The sequence below is a fragment of the Hoplias malabaricus genome, chromosome 5, assembly GCF_029633855.1.
Source record: "Hoplias malabaricus isolate fHopMal1 chromosome 5, fHopMal1.hap1, whole genome shotgun sequence".
NCBI lineage: Eukaryota > Metazoa > Chordata > Actinopteri > Characiformes > Erythrinidae > Hoplias > Hoplias malabaricus.
The window spans coordinates 34,510,475-34,538,046 of NC_089804.1; the positions used below are offsets into that span (position 1 = coordinate 34,510,475).

General features: G+C 40.6%; 1 protein-coding gene across 3 annotated transcripts in view; it reads right to left on the reverse strand.

The window, feature by feature from the left end:
- Positions 1–13,300: 13,300 nt before the first annotated feature.
- Positions 13,301–27,572, reverse strand: part of LOC136697540 (inter-alpha-trypsin inhibitor heavy chain H3-like) — a 32,246-nt gene continuing 17,974 nt past the window's right edge. The window contains exons 13-27 of one of the 3 annotated variants that reach the window (XM_066672721.1): positions 27,037–27,236; positions 26,859–26,885; positions 26,369–26,389; positions 23,885–23,920; positions 23,731–23,757; positions 22,718–22,789; positions 22,022–22,078; positions 16,980–17,051; positions 16,309–16,341; positions 16,139–16,219; positions 15,563–15,667; positions 15,010–15,187; positions 14,781–14,929; positions 13,968–14,043; positions 13,301–13,598 (exon numbers count right to left, since the gene is read on the reverse strand). In XM_066672721.1, coding sequence (XP_066528818.1) covers positions 13,484–13,598; positions 13,968–14,043; positions 14,781–14,929; positions 15,010–15,187; positions 15,563–15,667; positions 16,139–16,219; positions 16,309–16,341; positions 16,980–17,051; positions 22,022–22,078; positions 22,718–22,789; positions 23,731–23,757; positions 23,885–23,920; positions 26,369–26,389; positions 26,859–26,885; positions 27,037–27,236 — 1,249 coding nt within the window. In that variant the 3' untranslated portion in view covers positions 13,301–13,483. The remainder of the gene's footprint in view (positions 13,599–13,967; positions 14,044–14,780; positions 14,930–15,009; positions 15,188–15,562; positions 15,668–16,138; positions 16,220–16,308; positions 16,342–16,979; positions 17,052–22,021; positions 22,079–22,717; positions 22,790–23,730; positions 23,758–23,884; positions 23,921–26,368; positions 26,390–26,858; positions 26,886–27,036; positions 27,237–27,572) is intronic. The other 2 variants (XM_066672722.1, XM_066672723.1) reach the window with 2 other exon arrangements.

Sequence of the window (27,572 nt, forward strand, 5' to 3'; positions counted from 1 at the left end):
TCTTGTTTAATTCTTAAACCAAAGTATATTATTTATCTAACACTTTTATTTTAGACCCCCAAGGTTTCTGAATATAAATCAATAAAATATTGAGTTCACACATATTTGACTCATTATTACAAAAATGACGAAGCAGTTAATGAGACACATCTATTACACGCCCTCAGACCCAGGATCTTACGGAGGGGTTGAGAGTTTGCAAAGAGCTATTGTTGAGAAAATTGGTAAACGGATAAACGATGGTGAACTTAAAACCTGGCTAGCAGAGCAGGATGCATACACTCTGCATAAACCTGTTTCTGTTAAATTTAAGAAAAACAGAGTTTTTGTGAAAAACATGGATGACCAATGGCAAGCCGATTTAGTGGATATGACTAGTTTATCAGAGAATAATGAGAATATGAAATTTATGTTAACTTGTATAGATATTTTATCTAAATATGCTTGGGTACGTGTATTATGGAACAAATCAGGAGCTGAGGTGACAAAAGCTTTTGAGTCTATTCTGATGGATGGGAGAGTTCCTAAAAAACTACAAACTGACCAAGAAAAAGAATTTTTTAACAAAAGCTTTCAAGGATTAATGAACAGATATAATATCGTACATTTTGCAACAGGCACAGGGCAGAAAGCTTCGGTCTGCGAACGTTTTAACAAGACGCTTAAAAATAAAGTGTGGAAATATTTCACAGCTGTTAATACGAGAAAATACGTTGATGTGGTACAGGATATGGTCCTTGCTTACAATAATAATTACCACAGCTCTATCAAAATGAAACCTGTTGATGTTAATGAATCAAATTCATTCAAAGCTTTTAAAAACTTGTACGGGTTGATTCCTTCAAGAACCAAGAAACAACGTTTTAAGTTTAAGATCGGGGACATTGTAAAGATTTCTCGTGTGAAAAGACATTTTGAAAAAGGATATGAGCAAATTATACGAATGAAAATTTCACCGTTTTGGAACAGATACCGAGAGATCCTCCGGTTTACAAGCTGCAAGATATGGACGGTGAAAACATTGACGGGGCATTTTATGAACAGGAACTACAAAAAATTATAGTCAGAAAAAATAAAACTTATAAAATTGAGAAAATTTTAGATGAAAAAATACAAAAAAGGAGAAAGATGTGTTTAGTGAAATGGGTGGGGTGGCCTGAAAAGTTTAACTCTTGGATTCCTGCAAAGGATGTGATTGACATCAAAGTTTAAAAAGATTTGATAGGAACGCCTTGAAAATCATAATCATATAGTCATGGAAGAGACAGGGTTCTACGTGACTCTCCCGAGCAACGCATCCAAAGACATCTATCCTGAAAACAAGATTTCATGTTACACGACCAAATTTGCCAAGCCTATTGAATTGACGGGTGACTGGGAGGTGTCTCTCACTGAAGTACAATATCCTCATTCATGGTACTCGTTGACAGCGTGGGAAAGCATATTTTTTGTTCGATTCGATGACGGAATGAAAAAAGAATTTTATAACTGTCAGATGAGTCCGGGGTATTACAGCAACATAGATGCTCTGGTTCAGGAAATGAATAGATCTATAAAAAAGTTAGGTCTTGAAATAAAAATCCATTATAATATTAATACATACAAAATACGTATGGTAACTGATAAAAGTTATTCGCTGGGGGCTCAAGGTATTCTATCAATTATATTAGGTCTGGAACCAAAGAAAAATCTTACACGTGATGAACCTGAGGCTCGTTATCCGGTAGACGTCCGCGCAGGATTTTACACCCTGTACGTGTATACAGATATTATTCATTATCAAAGGGTAGGGGATAGTTTTGTACCATTGTTGAGATGTGTACATATAACCGGTGAGAACAACGAAATTGTCACAATAACTTACGACAAGCCACACTACGTACCTGTGAGCAAGAGTTTTATAAACGATATAGTTATTGAAATTAAATCAGACCAGAATCAACATATTCCTTTTCTCTACGGAAAATTCATCGCTAAACTTCACTTTAGACCCGCAAAACATTCATTTCGCGTTTGAAAATGACCGGTATAAGCTACACGGACCCCAGAAATCTTATAGAATATTATACAAATCAAGCAGGAAGTGGTCTTCCGGGGTATCAAGGAACACCGACTATGTATGGTTCCGGGTTAGGCGGAATCTTCAAAGCGCTTTTTAGGATGGCTGTGCCTGTTATTAAAAGGGGTATATCTATTGTAAAACCGCATTTTAAAACAGCCGCGCAAGGCATAGTAAGTGACGTCGTGAGCAACATTATTAACAGGAATCAAAAACAGGATGGATCAGGAATTGCTGCGATTGCGCGCAAGAATGTTAAGAGGCCTCCTGGGAGGCGAGTTGTAATTACAGATAAAAAGCGAAAGCTTGCAGAGAGTAAAGGCAGAGTGAAAAAGAACAAACGAAGAGACAACAAGCGTGAGAGTAATTTGAGATTGTAATCCCTCGGTCCTTCTCTCATTAGACAAAATTCCTCTTTACTTCGAACCATTTTAATTTTTAAATCAACTCCATTTAGTAAAAGTTTATCTTGAAAAAATATATCAGAATGGATGTGCCCGATCAAATCAAAGGTTTTACTTTCTGAGCTAAAAAGAGCCCTGTTTTTTAATCCATTATTACGACCTTGAGGGTCGGTTACATCCATCTGACCGGCTGTATCTTTATAAAACAACCCGGTTGAAAATTGCGTTTGCAAGGCGTCTGCGCCATAATTCATGATACACTCCATTATTGATCTGTATGGGTAAGTATTGCTTGATTGACTGATGAGGCGATCCCCGAGCATAACATCTACTTGTGAAAATAGAGATGCTATGGGATAGTTAATCATTCCGACCTTGGCATCGTTAGCAATATTTGACCCGTCAGGATTTGTAATCTTACATCTTAGATGTAAAAAGGTGTTGTTCAAGTCCAGGTAGTCTTCTCCATTTCCTGCTACGTAAAACTCCAAGGGTCCGTTATCAGTCAAGGCGGAAAGTGGCGGTATTTCGACATAAGTATATTTTTCAATACTTGTTTGAGTGTAAGGTAACGTAAAAATGTCTAGCTCAGATTTGGTGCATTCAGTTGAAAGACTGTGTAAGAAAGCCATTGTGTTAGAAAATGTTCAATCTTCTTCGTTTGATAGAGGAGGAGGAGGACGAAGCACGCTTGTTGTCTCTTCGTTTGTTCTTTTTCACTCTGCCTTTACTCTCTGCAAGCTTTCGCTTTTTATCTGTAATTACAACTCACCTCCCAGGAGGCCTCTTAAAATTCTTGCGCGCAATCGCAGCAATTCCTGATCCATCCTGTTTTTGATTCCTGTTAATAATGTTGCTCACGACGTCACTTACTATGCCTTGCGCGGCTGTTTTAAAATGCGGTTTTACAATAGATATACCCCTTTTAATAACAGGCACAGCCATCCTAAAAAGCGCTTTGAAGATTCCGCCTAACCCGGAACCATACATAGTCGGTGTTCCTTGATACCCCGGAAGACCACTTCCTGCTTGATTTGTATAATATTCTATAAGATTTCTGGGGTCCGTGTAGCTTATACCGGTCATTTTCAAACGCGAAATGAATGTTTTGCGGGTCTAGAGTGAAGTTTAGCGATGAATTTTCCGTAGAGAAAAGGAATATGTTGATTCTGGTCTGATTTAATTTCAATAACTATATCGTTTATAAAACTCTTGCTCACAGGTACGTAGTGTGGCTTGTCGTAAGTTATTGTGACAATTTCGTTGTTCTCACCGGTTATATGTACACATCTCAACAATGGTACAAAACTATCCCCTACCCTTTGATAATGAATAATATCTGTATACACGTACAGGGTGTAAAATCCTGCGCGGACGTCTACCGGATAACGAGCCTCAGGTTCATCACGTGTAAGATTTTTCTTTGGTTCCAGACCTAATATAATTGATAGAATACCTTGAGCCCCCAGCGAATAACTTTTATCAGTTACCATACGTATTTTGTATGTATTAATATTATAATGGATTTTTATTTCAAGACCTAACTTTTTTATAGATCTATTCATTTCCTGAACCAGAGCATCTATGTTGCTGTAATACCCCGGACTCATCTGACAGTTATAAAATTCTTTTTTCATTCCGTCATCGAATCGAACAAAAAATATGCTTTCCCACGCTGTCAACGAGTACCATGAATGAGGATATTGTACTTCAGTGAGAGACACCTCCCAGTCACCCGTCAATTCAATAGGCTTGGCAAATTTGGTCGTGTAACATGAAATCTTGTTTTCAGGATAGATGTCTTTGGATGCGTTGCTCGGGAGAGTCACGTAGAACCCTGTCTCTTCCATGACTATATGATTATGATTTTCAAGGCGTTCCTATCAAATCTTTTTAAACTTTGATGTCAATCACATCCTTTGCAGGAATCCAAGAGTTAAACTTTTCAGGCCACCCCACCCATTTCACTAAACACATCTTTCTCCTTTTTTGTATTTTTTCATCTAAAATTTTCTCAATTTTATAAGTTTTATTTTTTCTGACTATAATTTTTTGTAGTTCCTGTTCATAAAATGCCCCGTCAATGTTTTCACCGTCCATATCTTGCAGCTTGTAAACCGGAGGATCTCTCGGTATCTGTTCCAAAACGGTGAAATTTTCATTCGTATAATTTGCTCATATCCTTTTTCAAAATGTCTTTTCACACGAGAAATCTTTACAATGTCCCCGATCTTAAACTTAAAACGTTGTTTCTTGGTTCTTGAAGGAATCAACCCGTACAAGTTTTTAAAAGCTTTGAATGAATTTGATTCATTAACATCAACAGGTTTCATTTTGATAGAGCTGTGGTAATTATTATTGTAAGCAAGGACCATATCCTGTACCACATCAACGTATTTTCTCGTATTAACAGCTGTGAAATATTTCCACACTTTATTTTTAAGCGTCTTGTTAAAACGTTCGCAGACCGAAGCTTTCTGCCCTGTGCCTGTTGCAAAATGTACGATATTATATCTGTTCATTAATCCTTGAAAGCTTTTGTTAAAAAATTCTTTTTCTTGGTCAGTTTGTAGTTTTTTAGGAACTCTCCCATCCATCAGAATAGACTCAAAAGCTTTTGTCACCTCAGCTCCTGATTTGTTCCATAATACACGTACCCAAGCATATTTAGATAAAATATCTATACAAGTTAACATAAATTTCATATTCTCATTATTCTCTGATAAACTAGTCATATCCACTAAATCGGCTTGCCATTGGTCATCCATGTTTTTCACAAAAACTCTGTTTTTCTTAAATTTAACAGAAACAGGTTTATGCAGAGTGTATGCATCCTGCTCTGCTAGCCAGGTTTTAAGTTCACCATCGTTTATCCGTTTACCAATTTTCTCAACAATAGCTCTTTGCAAACTCTCAACCCCTCCGTAAGATCCTGGGTCTGAGGGCGTGTAATAGATGTGTCTCATTAACTGCTTCGTCATTTTTGTAATAATGAGTCAAATATGTGTGAACTCAATATTTTATTGATTTATATTCAGAAACCTTGGGGGTCTAAAATAAAAGTGTTAGATAAATAATATACTTTGGTTTAAGAATTAAACAAGACACCGCAGAGTCAAAACACACACACTGTATGAAATAAATTTATATTATCACCTTTCAAAAAAAAAAAAAAAAAATCACACATTGTTTAAGATACATTAAATAATTTTATTATTAGTTTTCAAAAATCACACAAATTGGTTACATACTTTTTAAAAGTATAAAAAAAACATATATATACACAAGAAAATAAAATAAAATAATAATATATACATTAAATAAAATTAAAAAATAAAAAGGTTCAGAGGTGTTAGTGACACATTTCAGACGTTTTATTGAGTAGGTGAGGTGAAATTGTCCATGAGATGTTGAATTTGGTAGCCCCAGTAATCTACATTGTCATTATTGACATGTTCTGAGTACACGGGGGGAGCTTTGTCTTTGATCTCTTTTAGAGCAGTTGCGATATTCATCTCGTTTCGCAAATCGCACACAATCGTTTCAAACGACCCCAACAATTTTTCTAAAGATGGGAGATGCATGTACCCACAGAGATGCAATACTCTCGCTAAGAGAAATTTAAGACACGGGCGATAGAGTTTCTTGAGAAGCCTTTTAGCGTTGATGTGTAGGTAAAATTCTTCCGGATCGTAGAGGCATGAATGTTGGTGTTGCGACAGGTGGTCAACGACGCATCCGTTGCAGTTTTCAACCATATCCTTCTGAATCACCTTCTCAAGGAGGTCCGCTGTGAAAGCCCGAATGATGGAGAGCATAGACGGGGTCACAAACTCGTCATCCTGAGCCTTGAAAGATTCTGAAGTTCCATCCTCACCAGTAGTTTGAAAAAGTTCTGAAGTGGCGTTGTCACAGTTTTGAGCATAGTACAGCTTTTTTTTCCCTCCACCCTGAGGAGCGTGCACAATCCGAATAACTAATTGTAAAGTTTCATCGGAAAGTATTTCAAATTTACTCTGGATGGAGTTTTCAAACAACATCAGAAAGGAATTCAGATCGATACCCCCATCATTTATCTGAACACGCGACGAAACATTGAGCGAATCACCCTGAATTTCTACAAACACACCATCACTCGGTCCAACTATTTCACCATTGGCAACATTGAGCATTTCATTTAAAATCTCAAGAACATAATTGTAAAATTCTGCAAAGCTGTCGATGTTACCGAGAGAAAAAAAGTTTATCCTTCTTCTAATTTCAGTGGTGCGGAATCTGTCTAAGCGATTTATATTGATATTTGGGTCAAGATCACCTCCCGTTTGTACATCACCATCGTCAGGTGGATTGTCATTGGGGTTATTCTCAGTATTAGGTGAAGGAGGAGAAGAATTGTCATTGGGGTTATTCTCAATATTAGGTGAAGGAGGAGGAGAATTGTCATTGGGGTTATTCTCAATATTAGGTGAAGGAGGAGAATTGTCATGATAATCAGGACTGGTTAATGAATTTTGACTTAAATTTATCAGATTATCATTTAATCTCAAAAGACTTTGATTTAGTTCATAGAAAAAATCTGACAAAATTTCAGGATTATTTTCTGAGGTATTAACAGGAGACGTTAAACATTCAAAGTCTGTGGTTGGCTTAGAAGGTTCTGACAAACTGTCATTAAGCTGTTTTACAGCATCTAACAGAAAAGGATTCAGAGTTGTACACGTGTCGTATTCATTGAGTGTGTTTTGTAATTTCGATAAGCTGTGCTCCAGTTCAAAGAAAACATCATGCAAACTTTTAGCTGTATTTTCTGAGGTATTAACAGGAGACGTTAAACATTCAAAGTATTGGGTTGGATTTACTGACAAACTGTCATTAAGCTGATTTACAGCTTCTAACAGAAAAGGATTCCGAGTTGTGTACGTTTCGTGTTCATTCAATTTAGTTTCTAATTTTGAAATACTGCGTTTTAGTTCGCAGATTATCTGAGTGCTATTTAAATCATGTGAAAAAGGACTGATGTTAGGCTTCTTAGCTTCATTGTTTAAAACCTCGTTGTTAGGGCGTTTTTGCGCCATTTGACTAATACAATAAAGCAAATGAATAAATAAACATTAAATAAAATAAGTTTTACATTCTTGAGTCAACAGTCGATGGCTCTTCACAGACGACAGCATTCGTAGAAAGTAGCATCATAATAGTTTCAGATTGTTTTTACTGAAATCTAAGGATGAAAAAATACAAAAAGCTTCAATTAGGACTAGGAAATACACACAAAATTATGAATAACATATTGTACTTTACTTACAGGGGAAGAGCTTCATCATAAGTGGATGTGTTCAAGTAGGAGGTGTCTCCAGTTCATAACTGTTTAGAACGTTAGACTAAAGAGATACGAAAATTTTCATGAATAACATTATAAAATACATATTACATATATATACATTTATAAATATATATATATATATTTACTTACCCTAAGGACTTAGTCTTGGAGCTTGTAAAATATTAGCCATCACGTCTGTTCTTGTTTGTTCTTAATCTAAAAAATAAAAATAAAATAAATAAATAAATATATAACATTTTTTAAATGAAATATAAAGTAATATTCTTAAATTAATCTTATTTTACGTTATAAATGTCAGTTCTTACCTTTTGGTTCCAGTCCGAACAGTATATCATCCAAAGTTGAATGTCAGCGTGTAATGCGTAGATTTTTGAGCTCCTAGATATACTGAGTCACTTATCGTAAACTTTTCTGACGTACAGCGAGGAGGAGGGTTTAGGAGGGGCAGCGTTAAGACATCTTCAAATGTCATTTTTTATCGTATGAAAACAGTATGTTTTGGGGTGTGGGTCATAGACCGGGGGAGAAAATGAACGATTTTAAAACAATCTTTAATCACTAAAACACCATTAATCATTTAGAACTTGGAGTTAGAAAATTAAAAATTTACTTATGTATACCCTGTATGTGTGTGTGTGGGGGTACGTGCGTGTGTCATAACCGTTTGATGGGGGGGTTGAGACCGTTGGACGATTCCTGTAATTCCAATGTGTGTGCGCGATAAAGTGGTGGGGGGTTCACTTATGTGTGTGCGCGCGATAAAAAGGGTGGGGTGGTTGATCGTTAGCGATTACGGTAGCGAGTGTGCGACTGATAAAGCGTAGCTTGTGACTTGACACCTGTGATGAAACAGAGCCTGTGCGCGCGTGTACGCGCGATAAAGGGGTGGGGGGCTCGCATATGTGTGCACGCAATAAAGGGGTTCATCGTGGGGGGTCGTAGATCGTAGATATCTATAATAAAACAGAGCGAAGGGCGGGAATTACGGTTAAAATACACGTTTATGATTGGTTGAGGGGAGGGCGGGAAATCCGGGGGTAAAATACACGCTTGTGATTGGACGAAGCGAGGGCGGGACTTTTGAACAAGGGCGGGAAAATACACGCTTATGATTGGTCGATGACAGGGCGGGACTTCCGAGCAAATAAACGCTTCTGATTGGACAAGGGGGCGGGACTTCCCTTCCAAAAGGGGGCGGGGCTTGATGACGTGGCACGCTCTGACTGGCCCAAATGACCTGTCAAAACGAAGTTACAAAAAGTGCCTCATATATCTCTCTCTGCTATCTCCTGACCGCCAGGGCGGTGCCAAAAGTGGATGACGTGTACCAACGATGTCACGAGGAGGATTATTGAAAGTCTGTGGCCCAGGATAGAACTGCTGTAGACAACCCATCTGCAGCTGCAATGTTCACACTGTAAAATCGGGAGAAGGTGCACGGTGAGGACCACGTAGCCGCCATTGCATATCCTGCAGGGTAACACCTCCGAGTGCAGCCCAGGAAGTTGCAACACCCCAGACAGAATGGCCCATGATATGGTAGGGCATCTGGTGGCTTGCGGCCTCATAAGCCCCTCGAATAACGTCCACAAGCTAATGGGACAGTCGTTGCTTAGACAGTGCCATCCCCATCCCCGGCAAAGAAGCAAACAAACAGCTGATCGGTCTTCCTTACATTAGCCGTAGCGATTACATAGGCCCTAAGGGCATGCACAGGACAAAGTAAGGACTGCCTTGCATCAGAATGGTGTAGGCGGGAAGGACAATGGCCTGATTCCCAAAGGCAGGTTCCAAAATCTTAGGCAGGAAGGCAGTGTTCAGCCTCAACCTGACGCTAGAATAATTTATGCCCCACTGCAGGCATAAGGGGCTGACAGACATAGCATGGAGCTCACACCTCTGCTTAACTGTGCAGACAGCTAGTAAAAAAAGCGGTCTTCAGGGAGACCCACTTGAGGCTCGCCTGTTCCAATGGCTCACTCAAAAGGTGCCTGACAAAGGCTGTCTAGCACCAGTGAAAGGTCCCAAGGTGGAGACCAAAATGTACGAGGCGGGACCAGTCGTCTTGCCCCTTTCCAGAAGGAGATAATCAATTCCTGAGAACCCAACAAAACACCATCGGACAGCACCAAGTGGTGCGACAAGGCGGCTACATACACCTTAAGTGAGGAGGGAGACTTCCCATCATTAGTTGTGACTGCAAGAAGGACAGAACTGTCTGTAGCATGCATGAATGCAAGTCCAAACCTTGGCCAGCGCACCAGGACTCAAAAAACTTCCATCTGCCCTTGTAAATGGCACGAAATCAGTGGGGAGGGTGGTTTCCTATCCTCTTCCAAAACTCATAGTGCAGTTTCTGCAGTACTGAGCCCAGAGTAGCAATGACAGATGCCCTGTTCTCCCCATATTATGGTCAGTGGAGAATTTTAATAATTTTGAATGTGTAATTTTATGGTAAAAATATTACATGGTTTTTAAAGAATAAGACAACTTAATTAAAGGACACAGTGTAACATTTTGACCTTAATTACAGATTCAACATCATTACGATGCTCCAGTGACCTGTAATAAGAAGAATATGGCCTCTGTCATTGCTCATGGGCTCAGCAATTTGAAGTCCCCTAGCAAACCGGAGTCTGTGCATTTGAAATCCTGCCCAAGAATTTTTTTCACAGGGTTTATTAAACAAAAACCTGACCTAAATGAACGATTATTCAAACATCAAAATAATCCATACATTACTTGATTATTCAAATGGACAGTTGTAATCGACTGCATAAAATGATTGATTAATCGTCATTTTTAACTTTTTAATTTTACAGCTTGTTTTATTGAAGGCAAAATATTTACAGTAATGAAAGATAATGTGACAATTAATTCACATTTTTCAAACAAATGGGTGAAGGCCAAAGTGTCGTGACCAGTAAGAGAGCTTGTTAAACAAAATAGCTTCTTCAGTAAGGAAGCTAGCTAGCTATTTCTGATATTGTATTTACAAGTGGTGTATTTTTTTTTCAATTTAAACAGAATTTTGATTCAATTGTTTTATTTTTTGGAATAAATAATTTATTTTCAATTTTAACTTTCATATTTTTTTGATATTTGAAGTTTTTCAATTGCAGATTTTCTGTTTTCAGATTCAAATCTTTATTTAAGTTTCATATCTTTTTTTCGGTCACAGATCTTATTTTCACTTTCAGATCCTTGTTTTTCAATTTCAGACTTCTGACCCTTTTCTCACGTGAGAGGCGGGACATCAGTGGAGAGGGGCGTGGTCTAATGACTGACAGCATAGCAATGAAGACGGAGGAGCTTCCTCAGTGTTGACAATGAGAACTATCGCCGAACTCTCTTACGTTATATGCATTATTCAATGTAAAACATTAATTCAGTGACAAAGTCCTTTATAGTGAGCTCTTTTAAACAACATTTGGCACCTATCGCAGTAAATGAGCTATACACTCTGTCAGAGTGTGCAGTTCCACAGCCACACTTTAGTTTCCCAGCACTTTGCTGGTGATGACGTCCGCTCCATGAGGACAAAGTTTTTTGCCTTTATTTGGTGGGGAAAAAAAAAACACATGTTAAGAAATAAATCTTTTGAATGAAATCATGTCTGCCACAATTATCGACACCCCTGGTGTTAGTAGTTTGTACAACATCCTTATGCCAATAAGACAGCACTTAATCTTCTCCTATATCTCTTCAATATGGGAGAATACAGAAAGAGGGATCTTCAACCATTCCTCTTTGCACAACCTCTCTAAAACGTCCAGAGTCATGGGTCTTCTCCTATGCACTCTCCTCTTCAGTTCACCCCACAGGTTTTCTATTGGGTTGAGGTCTGGGGACTGAGCTGGCCATGAAAGGAGCCTGATTTTATGCCTTGTGGACCATTTCTGTGTAGATTTGGCCACATGTTTAGGGTCATTATCTTGTTGAAAGACCCAGTGACGACCCATCTTCAGCTTTTGGCAGAGGCCACCAGATTCTGATTGAAAATGTCCTGATATTTCAAAGAGTTCATGATCCTATGTATCCCTACAAGGTTCCCAGGTCCTTTGGAGGCGAAACAAGCCCACAGCATCACCGATCCTCCCCCATCCTTAACAGTGGGTATGAGGTGTTTTTCTGCATACTCATCCTTGGTGTCACGCCAGAACAAATTAGTGTTTGTTGCCAAAAAGCTCTATCTTGGTCTCATCTGACCAAAGAACACAGTCCTAGTTAAAATCCCAGTACCACCTGCCAAACTCCACCCGTTTACAGTTATGAGTTTAACTCAGAAAAGGCTTTCTCTGTGCATGCCTCCCAAACAGCTTGTTGGCATGTAGATAACGCCTGATGTATGTTTGGGAGACCTCATAACCCCAAGATGCTATCATTTTATTAAATTTACTTACAGTGAGCTTTGGAGAACTTTTTATTTCTCTGACCATCTTTTTCACTGTGGGCGGTGGCAAGATGTTCAGTTGTGCATAATGTGTTAAACACTATGGATTACATTTCCACTTGGAGCAGTGGTATGGAGAGAAATTAGTGCCAAACTGAAAAGCAATCACTTCAACAGGACAATGTGAAATGCAATCCACACACATCTTTGCTTTTCCAAACTAACATGAAGAATACATGCAAAAATTGTTTTTCAACTTAAAAGTTGTTTTCATGGTGCTTGAACTCCTCTTTGGAAAAACAATACACAATGATTTGCATTTTAAAAATTACATGCTGTAGTAGTATACAGTGCATAAGTGGGACTGTTATGGAGAGAGATTAGTCTCAAAATATTTTACAAATGCTTAAATATTAATCCACAAATTAAATACAAAGGGCAAATTTGGAGGTCCACAGCGTTTTCTGGGTGGACCGCTGGTGATTAAACAGAATTTTAGACAAAATGCCACATTTTAGCACTTTTACATTCACAGTCCATTTTACTTTTTTTCGTTCATTAGGTTCTTTTGTTATTCTTTATAAATAAGATTGAATGAATACATGCCAATCTGTGTTTCATGGTCTGCAGTTTGTACAAATACACGTTTTTGGTTTTGTGGATATATCATACTTTTATGGGAAAATAAATGCATTTGTATAAATTTACGTTGCGTATATTTGTAAAGTCAAAGTCTTAAATTTAAAATTTATTTGTAAATTGTAGAATCTGCGTTTGTGGGTGTAGTCATTCACATGTTTTTCGTGACGTGTATTTTGTAATGTCCTCTCGCGGGTTTTTGGATTTTCCTTTCGCATTCCACCCGATCCAAATACAAATGCAGCCTGATCCAGAAATGTGGCCAACACTACCGCTAGGTGGCACTATTATTTCCCACAGTGTCTCAGGACTAACCTGTTGCTCTCAGGGCCGCAGCAAAACAACCCCCTGAAGGCGGGACTGTGACTCCATTAAACATATGACGTATTCATTTGTGTTGTTTGTGTTCAAAAAAACCTCTCAAGATTAAGATATTTATAACATTTTTTATTAATAAGGCAAGGTTTAATACTTTGGCAACATTTATTTGTGTTCATTTTAAGCCGTTACATTGCGATGACAAACACAGACCACTTCTTGGTCAAATTTAGAGTGATTCCATTTTATTCTTGGGTTGTTTCAACCCAAAACGGACATGATTTTTTTTTACATATTTCCTAGGTGAAATCTTTAGCAGAGAATTTCTAAATCTGAGACACGGTGAAGTCAGAGAGGTCCCGCTGCAGGACAAACTGCATAGTGACAAACAAACAGTCCTCGCCGTCAGCTGAGGGAAGACTGTAATCAGTGGCAGTGGTCCTGCAAAAATATCACAATAATATTTCAGCTGAAAATGCACTAAAGGGATGTATATTTATATAATCAAACAACATCAGAGCACACTGTGGGTGTGCTTCGTTTACAGAACAGAAGAGCACTGCACAACAAGGCACTTAATAAACATCTGTGGTAGTAAGAGTAACAGAAAACAAGTCAAATAGAGCCCATGGATATTATTAAAACAGAGCAAGAGACAAAAACAAAGTTTGAAAACAAAATAAATATAAAATAAATATAGAACATATAATGCAGTAATAATGAGAAAATAGTAACAATAAAAAGGAACAAATAAATCACATAATAACTAAAAATAAATAAATATTTAAAAAAGCACAAGAATAAACTTACAAGACTGCTTGTGTCTCTTGATCCTTGATTTTAATCTTTGAATTGTGCAACAGCTCATACTCAACATTTGTTTTCCCTTCAGTAGAGAACAGAACACATCAGTATAATAAAAAATACAATTAGTTTAAAATGTTAAACCATATTATTTCAGGCCTTGGAATGAAAGCAAACAAAGCATCACAACGGTTTCTGCCTCATTACTGGAAACAAGATCAACTCGACTGGTTTCAGCCATTCACTCGCTAGCGACTGGCACAAACATTCTGCTTAACTTCCTGTGATGTTGGTTTAACACAAGCACATGTTCAGCTAACATGCTGATACTTTAGTTCCCCTCTGGCCTGTCAGGCTTTCTGATAATAATAGAGATGGACATGCACTACATTTCTTCTCTCCTCCTGCTCCCAGACGTCATTAAAATCACTGCAGAACAAACCAGTTCTTAGTGTGTTTTACTTTCTCTGGACACATGTCATATGATCATACACAGGGAATCCATGCAGGCTTAAGTGTTTCATCCAGATTTACCATTCTGATTACATCTGGATTTTGAATCTAGATTGGATAAAAATGCTCAGAGTTTTGAGTTTAATGTAAGCCAATTCAGTTTGTAAATTTCTCAGAGAGAAGAATGCTGACATTGCTGATCTGGACTAAAATAAATTTACTGAAGAGTTACTGTAAAGAGGAAATTAACTAAGGGCCCAATTGATATTTAATCCCATTCCAGTAGGGCTTTTACAACTTGCAAACTAAAGTATAATATTAATGTAATTAATGTGGATCAGAACAATACAGCTATCCATTTCTTACCCAGAATGCCCTGCCAGGTAATGTCTTTTGGTTGTTGATGAACAGCAGGCCACAGAAACCTTTCCCCGTCTTTCTGATGGAGAAGGACAGCCACACGCACTGTTCCCATTGTGATGTCTAGTGCATCTTCCCTCAGACTCAGAGAGACACTGTGGGGACAGGGTGCTCTTTAACACCTCACATCCACAAATCAGACATTTAATATAAGATGGTTGATTAATGTCCGTACCCGTCTGTCTCGCTCTTGTTGAGCTGCTGCCCCCATGTGAACCTCGTTAGATTTGAGCCATCGGAGTAGTTGATCTCTGTCTGGCTGATGTTCAGGTCATATTTTGATTTGTAGTGAAGAGCAAGTTTCTTGAAGCCATGCCCTGCGTGTGACGTGAGCTCCCCGTTCATAATGAACTCTGTGGAGGAGGGAAACATTGATAGCAGTAGCCTTGAGGATGAAGAGGAGGAAAATCTGACCAAACTACACTAATGCTATTATTGATGAAGCACGCCTTGCTTAAATGTAATCAGAACAAATTGCAGTTTCACATGAAATTCCTTGAAGACAAAACAGATGTTAATAATAATAATAATAATAATAACAATAATAATAATAATAATAAATTTGTATAGAGCTTTAAAGAAAAAAAAGATTATAAAATATGGAAAGTAAATACTCTGGAGTTTTCCTGTACCCTGAGAGAGGAAGAGCATCTCTAAGCTGTTGTTCAGTTCTTGGCAGTTCTTGTTGTTTACAGATGTTGCCTAAATTAAGTTTTGAAATGCTTCACCTGAGGATGGGTCCTTTAGCAGCTGGAGTTTGGAAGACAAGGGGACATCGTAGCAGAGTGGATCAACAGGGCCTTTGGCAGGGACCAAAATTCTCACAGAATTCTCTGAGAATGAAGGGATTAAAGAGCAGAGAAGAGAAGGAGGGCAATCAGAAATTACTATTAGTCCACAACACATCACAGTTTTATTACTGTTTCATAGAATTTTTATGTGTGATATTAACTTTCTACAAAATAAACTAAAACAAAAGCAGCATGTGACAATAAGAGTTTCTCTTCCTTTTCCTCATATGAACACACACTCATGCTCCGGGGGCTTTCTCTCCTTGACCAGGGTCCATCAACCCCTAAACTCCATGACGCTACATTTCTCACTTGATGCTAATGCTGAGTCTTTATTATAAAAGTAAAGCAGTATTACTGAATTAGTGGAAAATAAGAAAATTTCAGAGGATAAGAATAAAAACATCAACATATTTTAGTATATTTGAATACCTCATAAATATGTTCATATATTGGTCTCATAAAAATCAACAAAAATGTGGGCATGTGGAGGCTTGTAAATGTAGTGTGTACCTGGAGGGAAAGGGACATGGGCCACCGTAACTGAGCTGATGATAGTTGGATGTTCCTCTAACACTAGATCATGAAAGACATCTGAAATAGAGAAGTCTTGCTAAGTCTTGAAAGTGCAGCTACAAAATCTTTTTTACACTTGTGCAAATCAACAAAAATAAGTAAATAACCTGCAACAGCTCTTCCTAAGGCACCCCCAGTCCCTAGAGTGAGACAGAGACACTCTTAATTTGAGGCAATTAGTTCCACCTGGGCTACTCCTATTTAAGGGAAGCCTATTTATTATATACCTATTTAAGGGAACCCCTATGTAACACACATCTCAGTGCTCAGTCTTGGGTTTCTCTTTTCAGAGTGCTGTGCAAGCCTGGTGGGTAATTTGGTAAAGGCTCTTGAGTTTTCTCCTGGGTCTCTCTATCTTCTGTTTCTCTACCAGGGCTTTCCCTCTGAGTTTCTCTTGGGATTCAATATTTTCTTTTCTTTACCATTTTTGGTATAAATAAATAATTAGAAATAAAATGAGTTGTGTTCTATCTTTAATTTCTTTTGTCTCATCTTGTCCCTCCCTTTTGTTTTGGGAAACTCTCTTGCCTTTGTTTTCTTTTGCTCAATTTTGAGCTGATCAGTTTTCTCCTGATATCTTAAGTTTTCCTCTCTTGTGTTTCATTTTTTCCTAGCACTCTTAACATCCAGAGGGGTTGTTTGTGTGTCTCTGCACTTGAAGTCTACTTCTCTAGTGCTTTGTTGGTGGCTTGCCCTATTCTAATCCACCCCTGGGTGAGCTGTAACATTACATAACCAAACCCAAGGGCATGTGCAGGTTTGGGAATGTTGTGTGTACCTGGATAGGTAGGGGCCGCCTGAACCCTCACAACGGCGGGTGGAATTTCCTGAACTATACTTTCTGTTAAAACTGAATCATAAAAGAGAGAGAAGTCTGTTACAATACTTTTATCCCAATTCTTGTGTCAGCAAAATAATCATCCATATGAATTTAGTCTATGTATATCTTACTCAGTATTGAGTTTTCACATAGTTGCTCCTATTTGATGTGTCAAAATACGCATAAAAATGTGAGGATTTAAACCCAGAAACATCTACATATAAACTGAATAATTCAAGATTTAAATTGTGAAAGAGGAAAATTGGCAGATGTGGGTGAGGAGGAGGTGCCGTACTATTAGTACTGTATATTTTTTTTCCTTTTCCACCAAAATGTAGAAAATAATTACAAAAGGGGGCGGCACGGTGGCGCAGCAGGTAGTGTCGCAGTCACACAGCTCCAGGGACCTGGAGGTTGTGGGTTCGATTACCACTCTGGGTGAGTGTGTGTGAGGAGTTGGTGTGATCTCCCTGTGTCCGTGTGAGTTTCCTCCGGGTGCTCCGTTTTCCTCCCACAGTCCAAAAATATGTTCACATATTGGTCTCATAAAAATCAACAAAAATGTGGTTCCTTATCAGTCGATTCACTCGGTACAACACAAGCTGTATGGGATATTTTGCCTCTTCCATATCTGGCTGAAGACACCTCTAATCATGCCTGTAAGGCAGATGACGCATAGTGACGAGGGTAGGTGGGCCCGCCCCTCACCTATAACCTCTGGACACTAGCATCTCTCTTCAGTTCTTATGCTCTTCACCTCGCTAAGAACACCTTACACTTCTCTGCTAATCTAGCTAGCTAGTTAGCTCTTTTCCTTAGCAAAGACACTACAAATAGCTTACTGTTCCAATAGGAAAGAACGGCAACAACCTCACGTTGGTGAGTCGTCTTTTCGCGGAGCGCTGTTTTGGAACGTCTTTTGCCTTCTTCTCTTGAGCTCGCTTTGCCTAGTCTCGGTGCTAGCCCGTTTAGTTTTGCTAACGGCTATCTAAATGAGCTCGCAAGCAGCTACCCGCCATGGCAGGAAAGTCCCCCGCCCTTGTCCTCAAGGGTGTGGGTTCGCTATTCATGAGAAGGACCTACATGATGCGTGCCCAGTTTGCCTGGGAATCGTTCATGCTAGGAGGGCCTTAGTCCAGCCTGAGGCGTGCGAGTTCTGTCACCGGCTCAGACGTTCTACCCTGGAGCGCAGGGTGTCGTTTGTTGAGAAAATTCTTGGACAAGCAGCTTTGGACCGTGAGGATCCCGTTTTCCGAACAAGTTGAGCCTTCTCACTCGGACGCTGAAGAGGCTGAATCAGTGGGTGAGCCATGTATTAATTAGGCTGAGCACATGGAGAGTCTGGGGGACGTGTGTGAAATGGGTTCGCCGTCACCGGCTCTCTTAATGAAGCCCCGGATCCCCGAGCCCGCAGCTGAACTCGAGGACGACGACCCTTTTGATCTCGGGTTAGATGAGCACGATCTCTCCGAGGACGAGCAGGAGGACCTACCGGCTCCTCTCGTTGCAGCGGCTTCAGGGGGGAAACAGGACGAGGCGGACACGTCCTTTATCTCCCTTTATCGCCGTGCTGCTCAGAAACTGGACGTCCGGTGGCCCGCTCCTCACACAACCAAAGCGGCTACGAGATTCTCTGGGTTTTTCCTTCCCCCGGTCCCGACAGCGGTGAAACACCGTCTCCCGCTGTTTCCGGACTTCATCGCCGAGCTAAAGTCCTCATGGACTAAACCACTGTCGACCCGTACGGCGGTTCCGGGTTTCGCTCCATTTCTCGACATAGAGGGGGCGGAGGAGACAGGTCTGCTGAACCCCCCTCCCATGGAGCCGTCACTAGCAGCTTATCTCGCCCCATCACACAACCTAGGGGTAGCAGGACCAGCCGTGCTTCCCTCTAAGCCCTGCCGTTTTTCCTCCTCGCAGCTGGATAAGGTTTACCGCGCTCAGGCAGGTACAGCTAGGGCTATGAATTTGGTCACTCTTCTCCAAACACATCAGGCGATGTGTCTGGTCGAGCTCGGAGAGCAACTGCCGGCGGAGAGCCCGTTAACCGCCTTGCTTAACGAGGTCAGAATTGCCTCGGATTACATCCTGCGCATGTCCCGCTGTGCTGCACTGTCACTGGGCAGAGGAATGGCGTCAATGGTGGTGGCTCAGCGCCACTTGTGGCTGACTATGTCCGATATGTTGGAAAGAGACCGAGTGTCTTATTTGGACGAACCAGTTTCATCTGCAGGTTTGTTTGGTCACTCTCTCGAAGCCATTCAGGCTAAATTTGAGATCAGGAAAAAGCAGACAGAGGCACTGCGCTCTATTCTGCCAAGAAGGGAGGCTAAGCAGAAGCCAGCGTGGGTCGCTCGTAAGCCTGCCACTCCATTTCTCGCTGTGAAGAGGTCTGCATCAGCAGTTCCGGGGAACCCCCCTCCTAAGCAGCAACCACAAAAACAGGCCTCGCGTCACTCCGCCTGGAGCAGGGGTCCTCCACCTGGTCCTCTGAAGGATTCAGCGGTGAGGAGGAAGAAGCCTAACTCATCCTAACCTTCAGTTCAGTGTGGGAGAGGTCTCCGAGGCTCGGAGACACCGCAGCCTCAGGCCCCTCAAGATGCGCCACCCTTCTCCCGTACCGGGGCCCAGTCCAAAAAGGACACGTTCTACTCCAGTATTGTTCACAAAGCACCTGTTCTGCCCAGACACGTGTGCACAAACATCCACTCAATCCTTTCCTAGTTCTCAGGGGTGGGTGGGTTTCCCTGGGTTTCCCTCAGTGTTTACAAGCCCCCAGTTTGGGTGCAATAAAAGAGCATTATGTTCCTCGATGTGCTTTAATAAAGTGTCATTTTGTACATCAGGAAATAAAGGCGTCTGTTTCAAGCAAAACAATAAACGATCTGGCATTAGTGAGCCTGAGGAAGCATTCTGTATGCTCCCCAGCTCAGCCACAGGAGGGCCTCATTTCCCCACAAATAGGCTGTTATCACGGCCGACTCGCAGCTCATGCAGCAGAGTGGCGCGCATGCGCAGTCTCTCCTTGGGTAGAAAGGACAGTGTGCGTAGGGTACACACTGTCTCTCTAACGGACCACAGCGCGCCCCTGGGAGTGGATGCGCTGGCACACCCGTGGCCCAACACTCTTCTCTATGCGTTTCCTCCAGTAGCTCTTATATTGCCAACACTGGAGAGAGTGCGCCAGGGAAACCTTTCCCTAATTCTGGTAGCCCCCTGCTGGCCATCGAAACCATGGTACGCAGAAATAATCAGTCTCCTTGCAGGGGACCCTTGGCCTCTCCCTCTTCACAAGAACCTCCTGTCTCAGGCAGGTGGAGAAATAGTTCACCCTCGACCGGAGTTGTGGTGTCTCCACGCTTACCCGCTGAAAGGTAAATTTTAATGGCTCGTGGCTTACCCTCCAATGTAGTTGCCACTATTCAGAGTGCAAGAGCAGCCTCTACAAGAGCTTTTAAATGGCATGCATTTGAGCTTTGGTGTCAGGAGAGGGAATTGGTCCCTTTCCAATGTTCCATTGTTGATATTTTAACTTTCCTTCAGGAGTTATTTGAACGAGGGCTCTCTTTTTCAACAATAAAAGTCTATCTGGCAGCTATATCAGCCTGTCATGAGGGCTTTGGTGGGTTTTCACCAGGAGCACACCCCCTAACCATACGTTTCATGAAGGGGGTGAGGCGCCTAAAGCCTGTATCTAGACCTACTGTTCCTCCCTGGGACCTGTGTATGGTACTTGGTGCACTATGTGTACCTCCCTTTGAGCCATTGGAGTCTGTGGACATCAAGTTTGTTTCATATAAGACTGCTCTACTCCTAGCTTTAGCATCTGCAAAACGGGTGGGTGACCTCCACGCACTGTCAGTGCACCCTTCTTGTACCCAGTTTGCACCAGGGGACACTAAGGTGACTCTGTGTCCTAATGCAACATATGTGCCAAAGGTGTTGGTCATGTCTTACAGCTCACTGGCTTTTGAGTTAAATGCATTCTCTCCTCCTCCATTTACATCTGAGGTGCAGCAAAGACTACACATGCTCTGCCCCGTGCAGGCACTGCGCACATACATTAATCGTACTCAGGATTTCCGTAGGTGTGACCAGCTTTTTGTCTGTTTTGCTAACCCAGTTCGTGGCAGGGCTTTGTCTAAACAACGTCTCTCTCACTGGGTTTTAGAAGCTATTTCTATAGCTTACAGCAGCAAAGGTATGGATTTACCAGAGGGGGTGAGGGCTCATTCCACAAGAGGAATAGCTACATCCTGGGCTCTTTTTAAGGGTGTCCCAGTTGGAGACATCTGTGCCGCTGCTAGCTGGGCATCACCTCATACATTTGTTTGTTTTTATCGCCTGGATGTGCTGGCCCCTTCGGTAGCTCATGCTGTCCTTTCTATAGGGTCTAACATGCACTAGGCTGCTTTCTTGGTTCGGTGTCTGTTTCTCGGGGCGTGAATTTAGATCCCATACAGCTTGTGTTGTACCGAGTGAATCGACTGATAGGGAACATTAGGTTATGCATATAACCACTGTTCCCTGAAGAAGAGGAACGAGGTACAACACGGGCTGCCCCGCTTCACTATTAGCTCGGTGAAGATCAGCATCTTGAACTGAAGAGAGACGCTAGTGTCCAGAGGTTATAGGTGAGGGGCGGGCCCACCTACCCTCGTCACTATGCGTCATCTGCCTTACAGGCGTGATTTGAGGTGTCTTCAGCCAGATATGGAAGAGGCATAATATCCCATACAGCTTGTGTTGTACCTCGTTCCTCTTCTTCAGGGAACAGTGGTTATATGCATAACCTAACGGCATGTGGAGGCTTGTAAATGTAGTGTGTACTGGGAGGGAAAGGGACTTGGGCCACCATAACTGAGCTGATGATAGTTGGATGTTCCTCTAACACTAGACCATGAAAGACACCTGAAATAGAGAAGTCTTGCTAAGTCTTGAAAGTGCAGCTACAAAATCTTTTTTACACTTGTGCAAATCAACAAAAATAAGTAAATAACCTGTAACAGCTCTTCCTGGGGCTTGGGCGGGGCCGCTTCCTAAGGCACCCCCAGTCCCTAGAGTGAGACAGAGACACTCTTAATTTGAGGCAATTAGTTCCACCTGGGCTACTCCTATTTAAGGGAAGCCTATTTATTATATACCTATTTAAGGGAACTCCTATTTAACACACACCTCAGTGCTCAGTCTTGGGTTTCTCTTTTCAGAGTGCTGTGCAAGCCTGGTGGGTAATTTGGTAAAGGCTCTTGAGTTTTCTCCTGGGTCTCTCTATCTTCTGTTTCTCTACCAGAGCTTTACCTCTGAGTTTCTCTTGGGATTCAATATTTTCTTTTCTTTACCATTTTTGGTATAAATAAATAATTAGAAATAAAATGAGTCGTGTTCTATCTTTAATTTCTTTTGTCTCATCTTGTCCCTCCCTTTTGTTTTGGGAAACTCTCTTGCCTTTGTTTTCTTTTGCTCAATTTTGAGCTGATCAGTTTTCTCCTGATATCTTAAGTTTTCCTCTCTTGTGTTTCATTTTTTCCTAAGCACTCTTAACATCCAGAGGGGTTGTTTGTGTGTCTCTGCACTTGAAGTCTACTTCTCTAGTGCTTTGTTGGTGGCTTGCCCTATTCTAATCCACCCCTGGGTGAGCTGTAACATTACATAACCAAACCCAAGGGCATGTGCAGGTTTGGGAATGTTGTGTGTACCTGGATAGGTAGGGGCCGCCTGAACCCTCACAACGGCGGGTGGAATTTCCTGAACTATACTTTTTGCAAAATCTGAATCATAAAAGAGAGAGAAGTCTGTTACAATACTTTTATCCCAATTCTTGTGTCAGCAAAATAATCATCCATATGAATTTAGTCTATGTATATCTTACTCAGTATTGAGTTTTCACATAGTTGCTCCTATTTGATGTGTCAAAATACGCATAAAAATGTGAGGATTTAAACCCAGAAACATCTACATATAAATTGAATAATTCAAGATTTAAATTGTGAAAGAGGAAAATTGGCAGATGTGGGTGAGGAGGAGGTGCCGTACTATTAGTACTGTATTTTTTTTTTCCTTTTCCACCAAAATGTAGAAAATAATTACAAAAGGGGGCGGCACGGTGGCGCAGCAGGTAGTGTCGCAGTCACACAGCTCCAGGGACCTGGAGGTTGTGGGTTTGATTCCCGCTCCGGGAGACTGTCTGTGAGGAGTTGGTGTGATCTCCCCGTGTCCGTGTGAGTTTCCTCCGGGTGCTTCGGTTTCCTCCCACAGTCCAAAAACACATGTTGGTAGATGGATTGGCAACTCAAAAGTGTGTGTGATTGAATGTGTGTGTGTTGCCCTGTGAAGGACTGGCATCCCCTCCAGGGTGTATTCCTGCTTTGTGCCCAATGATTCCATGTAGGCTCTGGACCCACCGCGACCCTGAACTGGATAAGCAGTTAAAGATAATGGATGGATAATTACAAAAATGTTTTTTTGTTCCCCATATTTTCATATAAAGTATGTAAAAAAAAAAAAAAAAAGCTGTTTGTGAGTGAACCAGTTTAGGCCTCATAGTGTGGAGCAGGCAAGTTTAAAATAGGTTTAGAGTTTTAGTAGATGTCAATATAACTGCTGTTTTCATATTGTACAGAAAAATTAGTAGACAAAGCAATGGCTCCTCTACATGACTAAATTTTCACAGGGCTGGGTTACTGAAACATCAAAAGTGTGAAATACATACAGCTCAATCCAGATCCAGAACCGATAACTTTAGAGAAAAAACGGAAAAATCCTTAGTGAATGATGTGTTTGATTAAACTGGTTCTGTAAAGAGTTTACACAGTATACAATAATTTAAAAATGTTGGTGAAGTAAGAGAAAAAGGAGCAGAAAACCTCTTGTTCCTTTTTGAACAATCCTTGGGGGTAGTACTGTGGAAGAGAAAAGGACAAACATCAGACTATGATGTAGTTTTGAAACAATAAGAAAAGATATCAACCTGTAGACTCGTCTCATTGTTTCTTTGCTTTCTTAGTGCCATTTTAATCCACTGCTCCAGAAAGACTGGCTGGAGCAGCAGTGCTAAGTGTGGTCTAGAGGGGTATAAACCCACTCCCCAGCATTAGACAGTGGAGCAAGAGAACTGCATTCTCTGCAAAATGGAGATCCACCCCTATGCCTTTGGAATGGATTATGGTCCACCACCATCCAACACCCAACATCAGAGCCTGACCTCACCAATGCCCATGTGGGTGAAAACTATCACATCCTCTGTTCTAACATCAAGTGTAAAGCCTTTACAGGCAATCAGAGGCTGTTACTGTAGCAAAGGGTCTGGATTCCTTATTAACAGAAACACATTTAGACACAGTGAATGTTTACAGCACATATTACATTTGGAAATAAGAGAAAAGGAGAAGAGGACCTCTTTTTGGGTAGCCACTCCCTCTCAAAAACAAAATGATAAATATTAAACAAAGAAAATAAACATCAGTGAAGTATAAAGTGAAGTAGATGTTATGTGTTTGTGTTCTTAATATCATTCACTTTTCCACTTGTCACATGTGGACTACTAGTTTGCTTGGGCTCACAGCATTGCTAAAGCAGTATATTCGCCTTAAGAAGTGCCCAGTCCGGAGCGGAGCTCCTATGACCACGCCCTCTGAGGTCTTGCTTGTCATCTCGCCCTCTGTCAATCATTTTACAGTCCGCCGTGTTACCAGGTCTACAGACAGTGTCTCACAGCCATGAAATGACCAAGTAAACAGCCCCATTGCCCTTCTAAAAATCTCCATGACCAGAGACGATATACAATTAGAGGAAATTGGCCCTGTTTTTGAAAAGTGGAGGCAGTTTAGATGCAGAAACACTACAGAACAATGCCAGAGCTGGCTAATTTTCTCCTGAACAGGTAACAGCTAATCATTCCTGTAATTGGATGAATAATACAATTGGTTTGTGTGATTTAAATGGATAAAGTGGAATAACAATTGCTTCAAAAATTTCAAAAGCCATAGCGCTAGCTTCAGCTCTTAAGGTGGAAGAGAGAATTCAAGAAGCTGGTGAAAAGCGCCATTAGGACTTGTAAACGGACACATGTAAAGTGGAACGAAAATGTGACTACGAAAATTGTGGATAAGATCTGCCTCCTAAATGACATTTATGGTGTAAGGGAAAAATGATAAGTAACACCTGCCTTGTCTAGTCACAGAAATTTTCAGGTGGATTTGGACAGTAAATGCTTGTAAATGAAGGGAAATGGGGGCCGCATGTTCACTTTTTTGCATAGACTGAGGTTTTAGTGAAATGATGAACACTTTTCTGTGTAAATATGTTGATTATGGCACATTCTTCTTTGCTATTATGGCTCAAGTTCTTAAACTCATCTCTTGCTTGTTCCTTCAGTTTTCGTCAAACTGGCAACCTGCTCGAACTTCACGTCTGGGGAGGAGGGGAGGAGGCAGACTGCTCTCTCCACTGTTATGAAACTGTATTATAGTTCAGACGCTTGGTGTCGGTGTCAGTAAAGATGGTGGAATGAACTTCCACGGGCCTTTACTGTCCAGGCAACAACTCTCACTGTCTTCAAATCCAGACTGAAGACCAGTCTCTTTCTAAACTAAGTATTTGTATTTGTTTTTGTTGGAATATACTTTATTTGCACTTATTCTCTGCTTAACTCTGTATCTGTTTTCTAGGTGTGAACACACAGGTATAAACACTGAATACATATTACTTGGTATTTCACTTTTGCTGTGTTTAATTCTCTATTTACCTTTCTAGCAATCAGCACTAGCTCCTGTTCTGTCAGTGTTTGAGCTCAAGGGTATTTTAGACTTTAACCTGTTTGCCCTCACTAGAATAACTCAAACACAAACTCTGACGAAACACAAAGCATTTCTGTAAACGCTGCAGGTTACGGCGTAGCATCGATGCAGAAGTTAAAATTGGGCTTAAGTCACACTGCATAAGAGCATCTGCTAAATGTAAATGATGAAAGAAGTTCTTCCTTTGGGAATGATATTTCTGGTAAAGCTTGATGTAATTGATGTAGTTTTGAATTTTACAGACTGGTCTCACTTCTTACTTTTCCAACACTAATTTAACCTATGCTCCTGAATGACTGGCTGGAGCAGCATTGCCAAGTGTGGGCTAGAGGGTTATAAAGCCCATCTGCCTCATTGAGCTGTCGAACAGGAGAACTGTGTTCTCTGAAATGATGGAGATCCATCCAGTCAATACCTTCGGGGTTGATTTATAATCCTCAGTTGAGCACCTGATTCCTTATGAAGGGAGAACCACTTACACACAAGATGTATATTTAGAGCACACTTTACATTTGAAAATAAAGACAAGGAGAAGAGTACCAAATAACTTACTGCTGACATAATGGTCGAGATCTGTCAAAGACAAAAACATTCATGTTTAATGATGAAGATAAACATGAAAAAAGTGTAAATTAAAGTAGACAAGCCTCATTGTCTGTTGTTTTTCTGTGTTGTTAGTTTTCATACAGAGGCACTGGTCTGCTCACAGATCACAGATACAAATAAACAGATCATCATTTAAACGGTTGAATTACAATACGGCTGAGTGTGTGAAATACACAGGTCACACAATCATCATAAACCAGAGTACTCAAAAGAATCATAGAAAAAAAGAGGATCATTTGATGATGAAGCTCATTGTTTTGGACTAACCTGAGGTTACTGTTTTACTTCAGAAAAAGACTCTAAACTAATTTTGCAGCATCATTTTAACCCACTCCTACTGAAAGACTGGCTGGAGCAGCAGTGCCAAGTTTTGGGTTCTGTGTGTATATTTACAGAAAATATTATTTTTGAAAATAAGAGAAAAGTAGTATACTACCATCATAGTCGTATGTAGAGGCAATTGCTGTCAAATAGAAAAAGATTAAAAAAGATGTTAAAATGTACGGATAACAATTAATAAAGTATGAATTAAATTAGACAACTTTCATGATCTATTTTTGTTTTTCAGTCTCATAAGAGTGGCAGAGTGAGATTTCTTGTTCTGCTTCACTTACGAATGCTTGGAGGTGCAGGTCGCTGTGGCACTGGTAGATGTGGCTGCTCTCCTTCCTTGGGTTTGTGGGCGACTTGTGTTTTCTCTTCCTCAGGCTTTGTGACCACCATCGAGGTCAGTGGAGTCACAAACTCATACTGCAGAGAGAGACGCAGGACTTCTTTCTTGGCTTTTTCTTTCTGTTCTCCTTCAAGAGTCATTCTGAAACACAAACACAGCATTAACATTCAGGAAAACTATCCTGAAACTGTTAAACAGCAATAATGATTATAAAAACACCTTCATGTTCAGATATGATTTATAGACCAAATTGCTTCAAACATGCACTGCCACTTGAGCATTTTTATTTTAATAGAATAACAGCAGTATAGTTTATACTGTTTGTGGTCAGTGGTGATTGGATGTGGCCAGGACCATGGGCATTGAAAGGCAAGAAGAAGCTGTCCTACTCAGCTAAATAAACCAAGGCCAATTGTGTTCTCTAAGACTCCTGACCTTGGCTGAAGCATCACATGGATTCAACCCTGCGATATGATC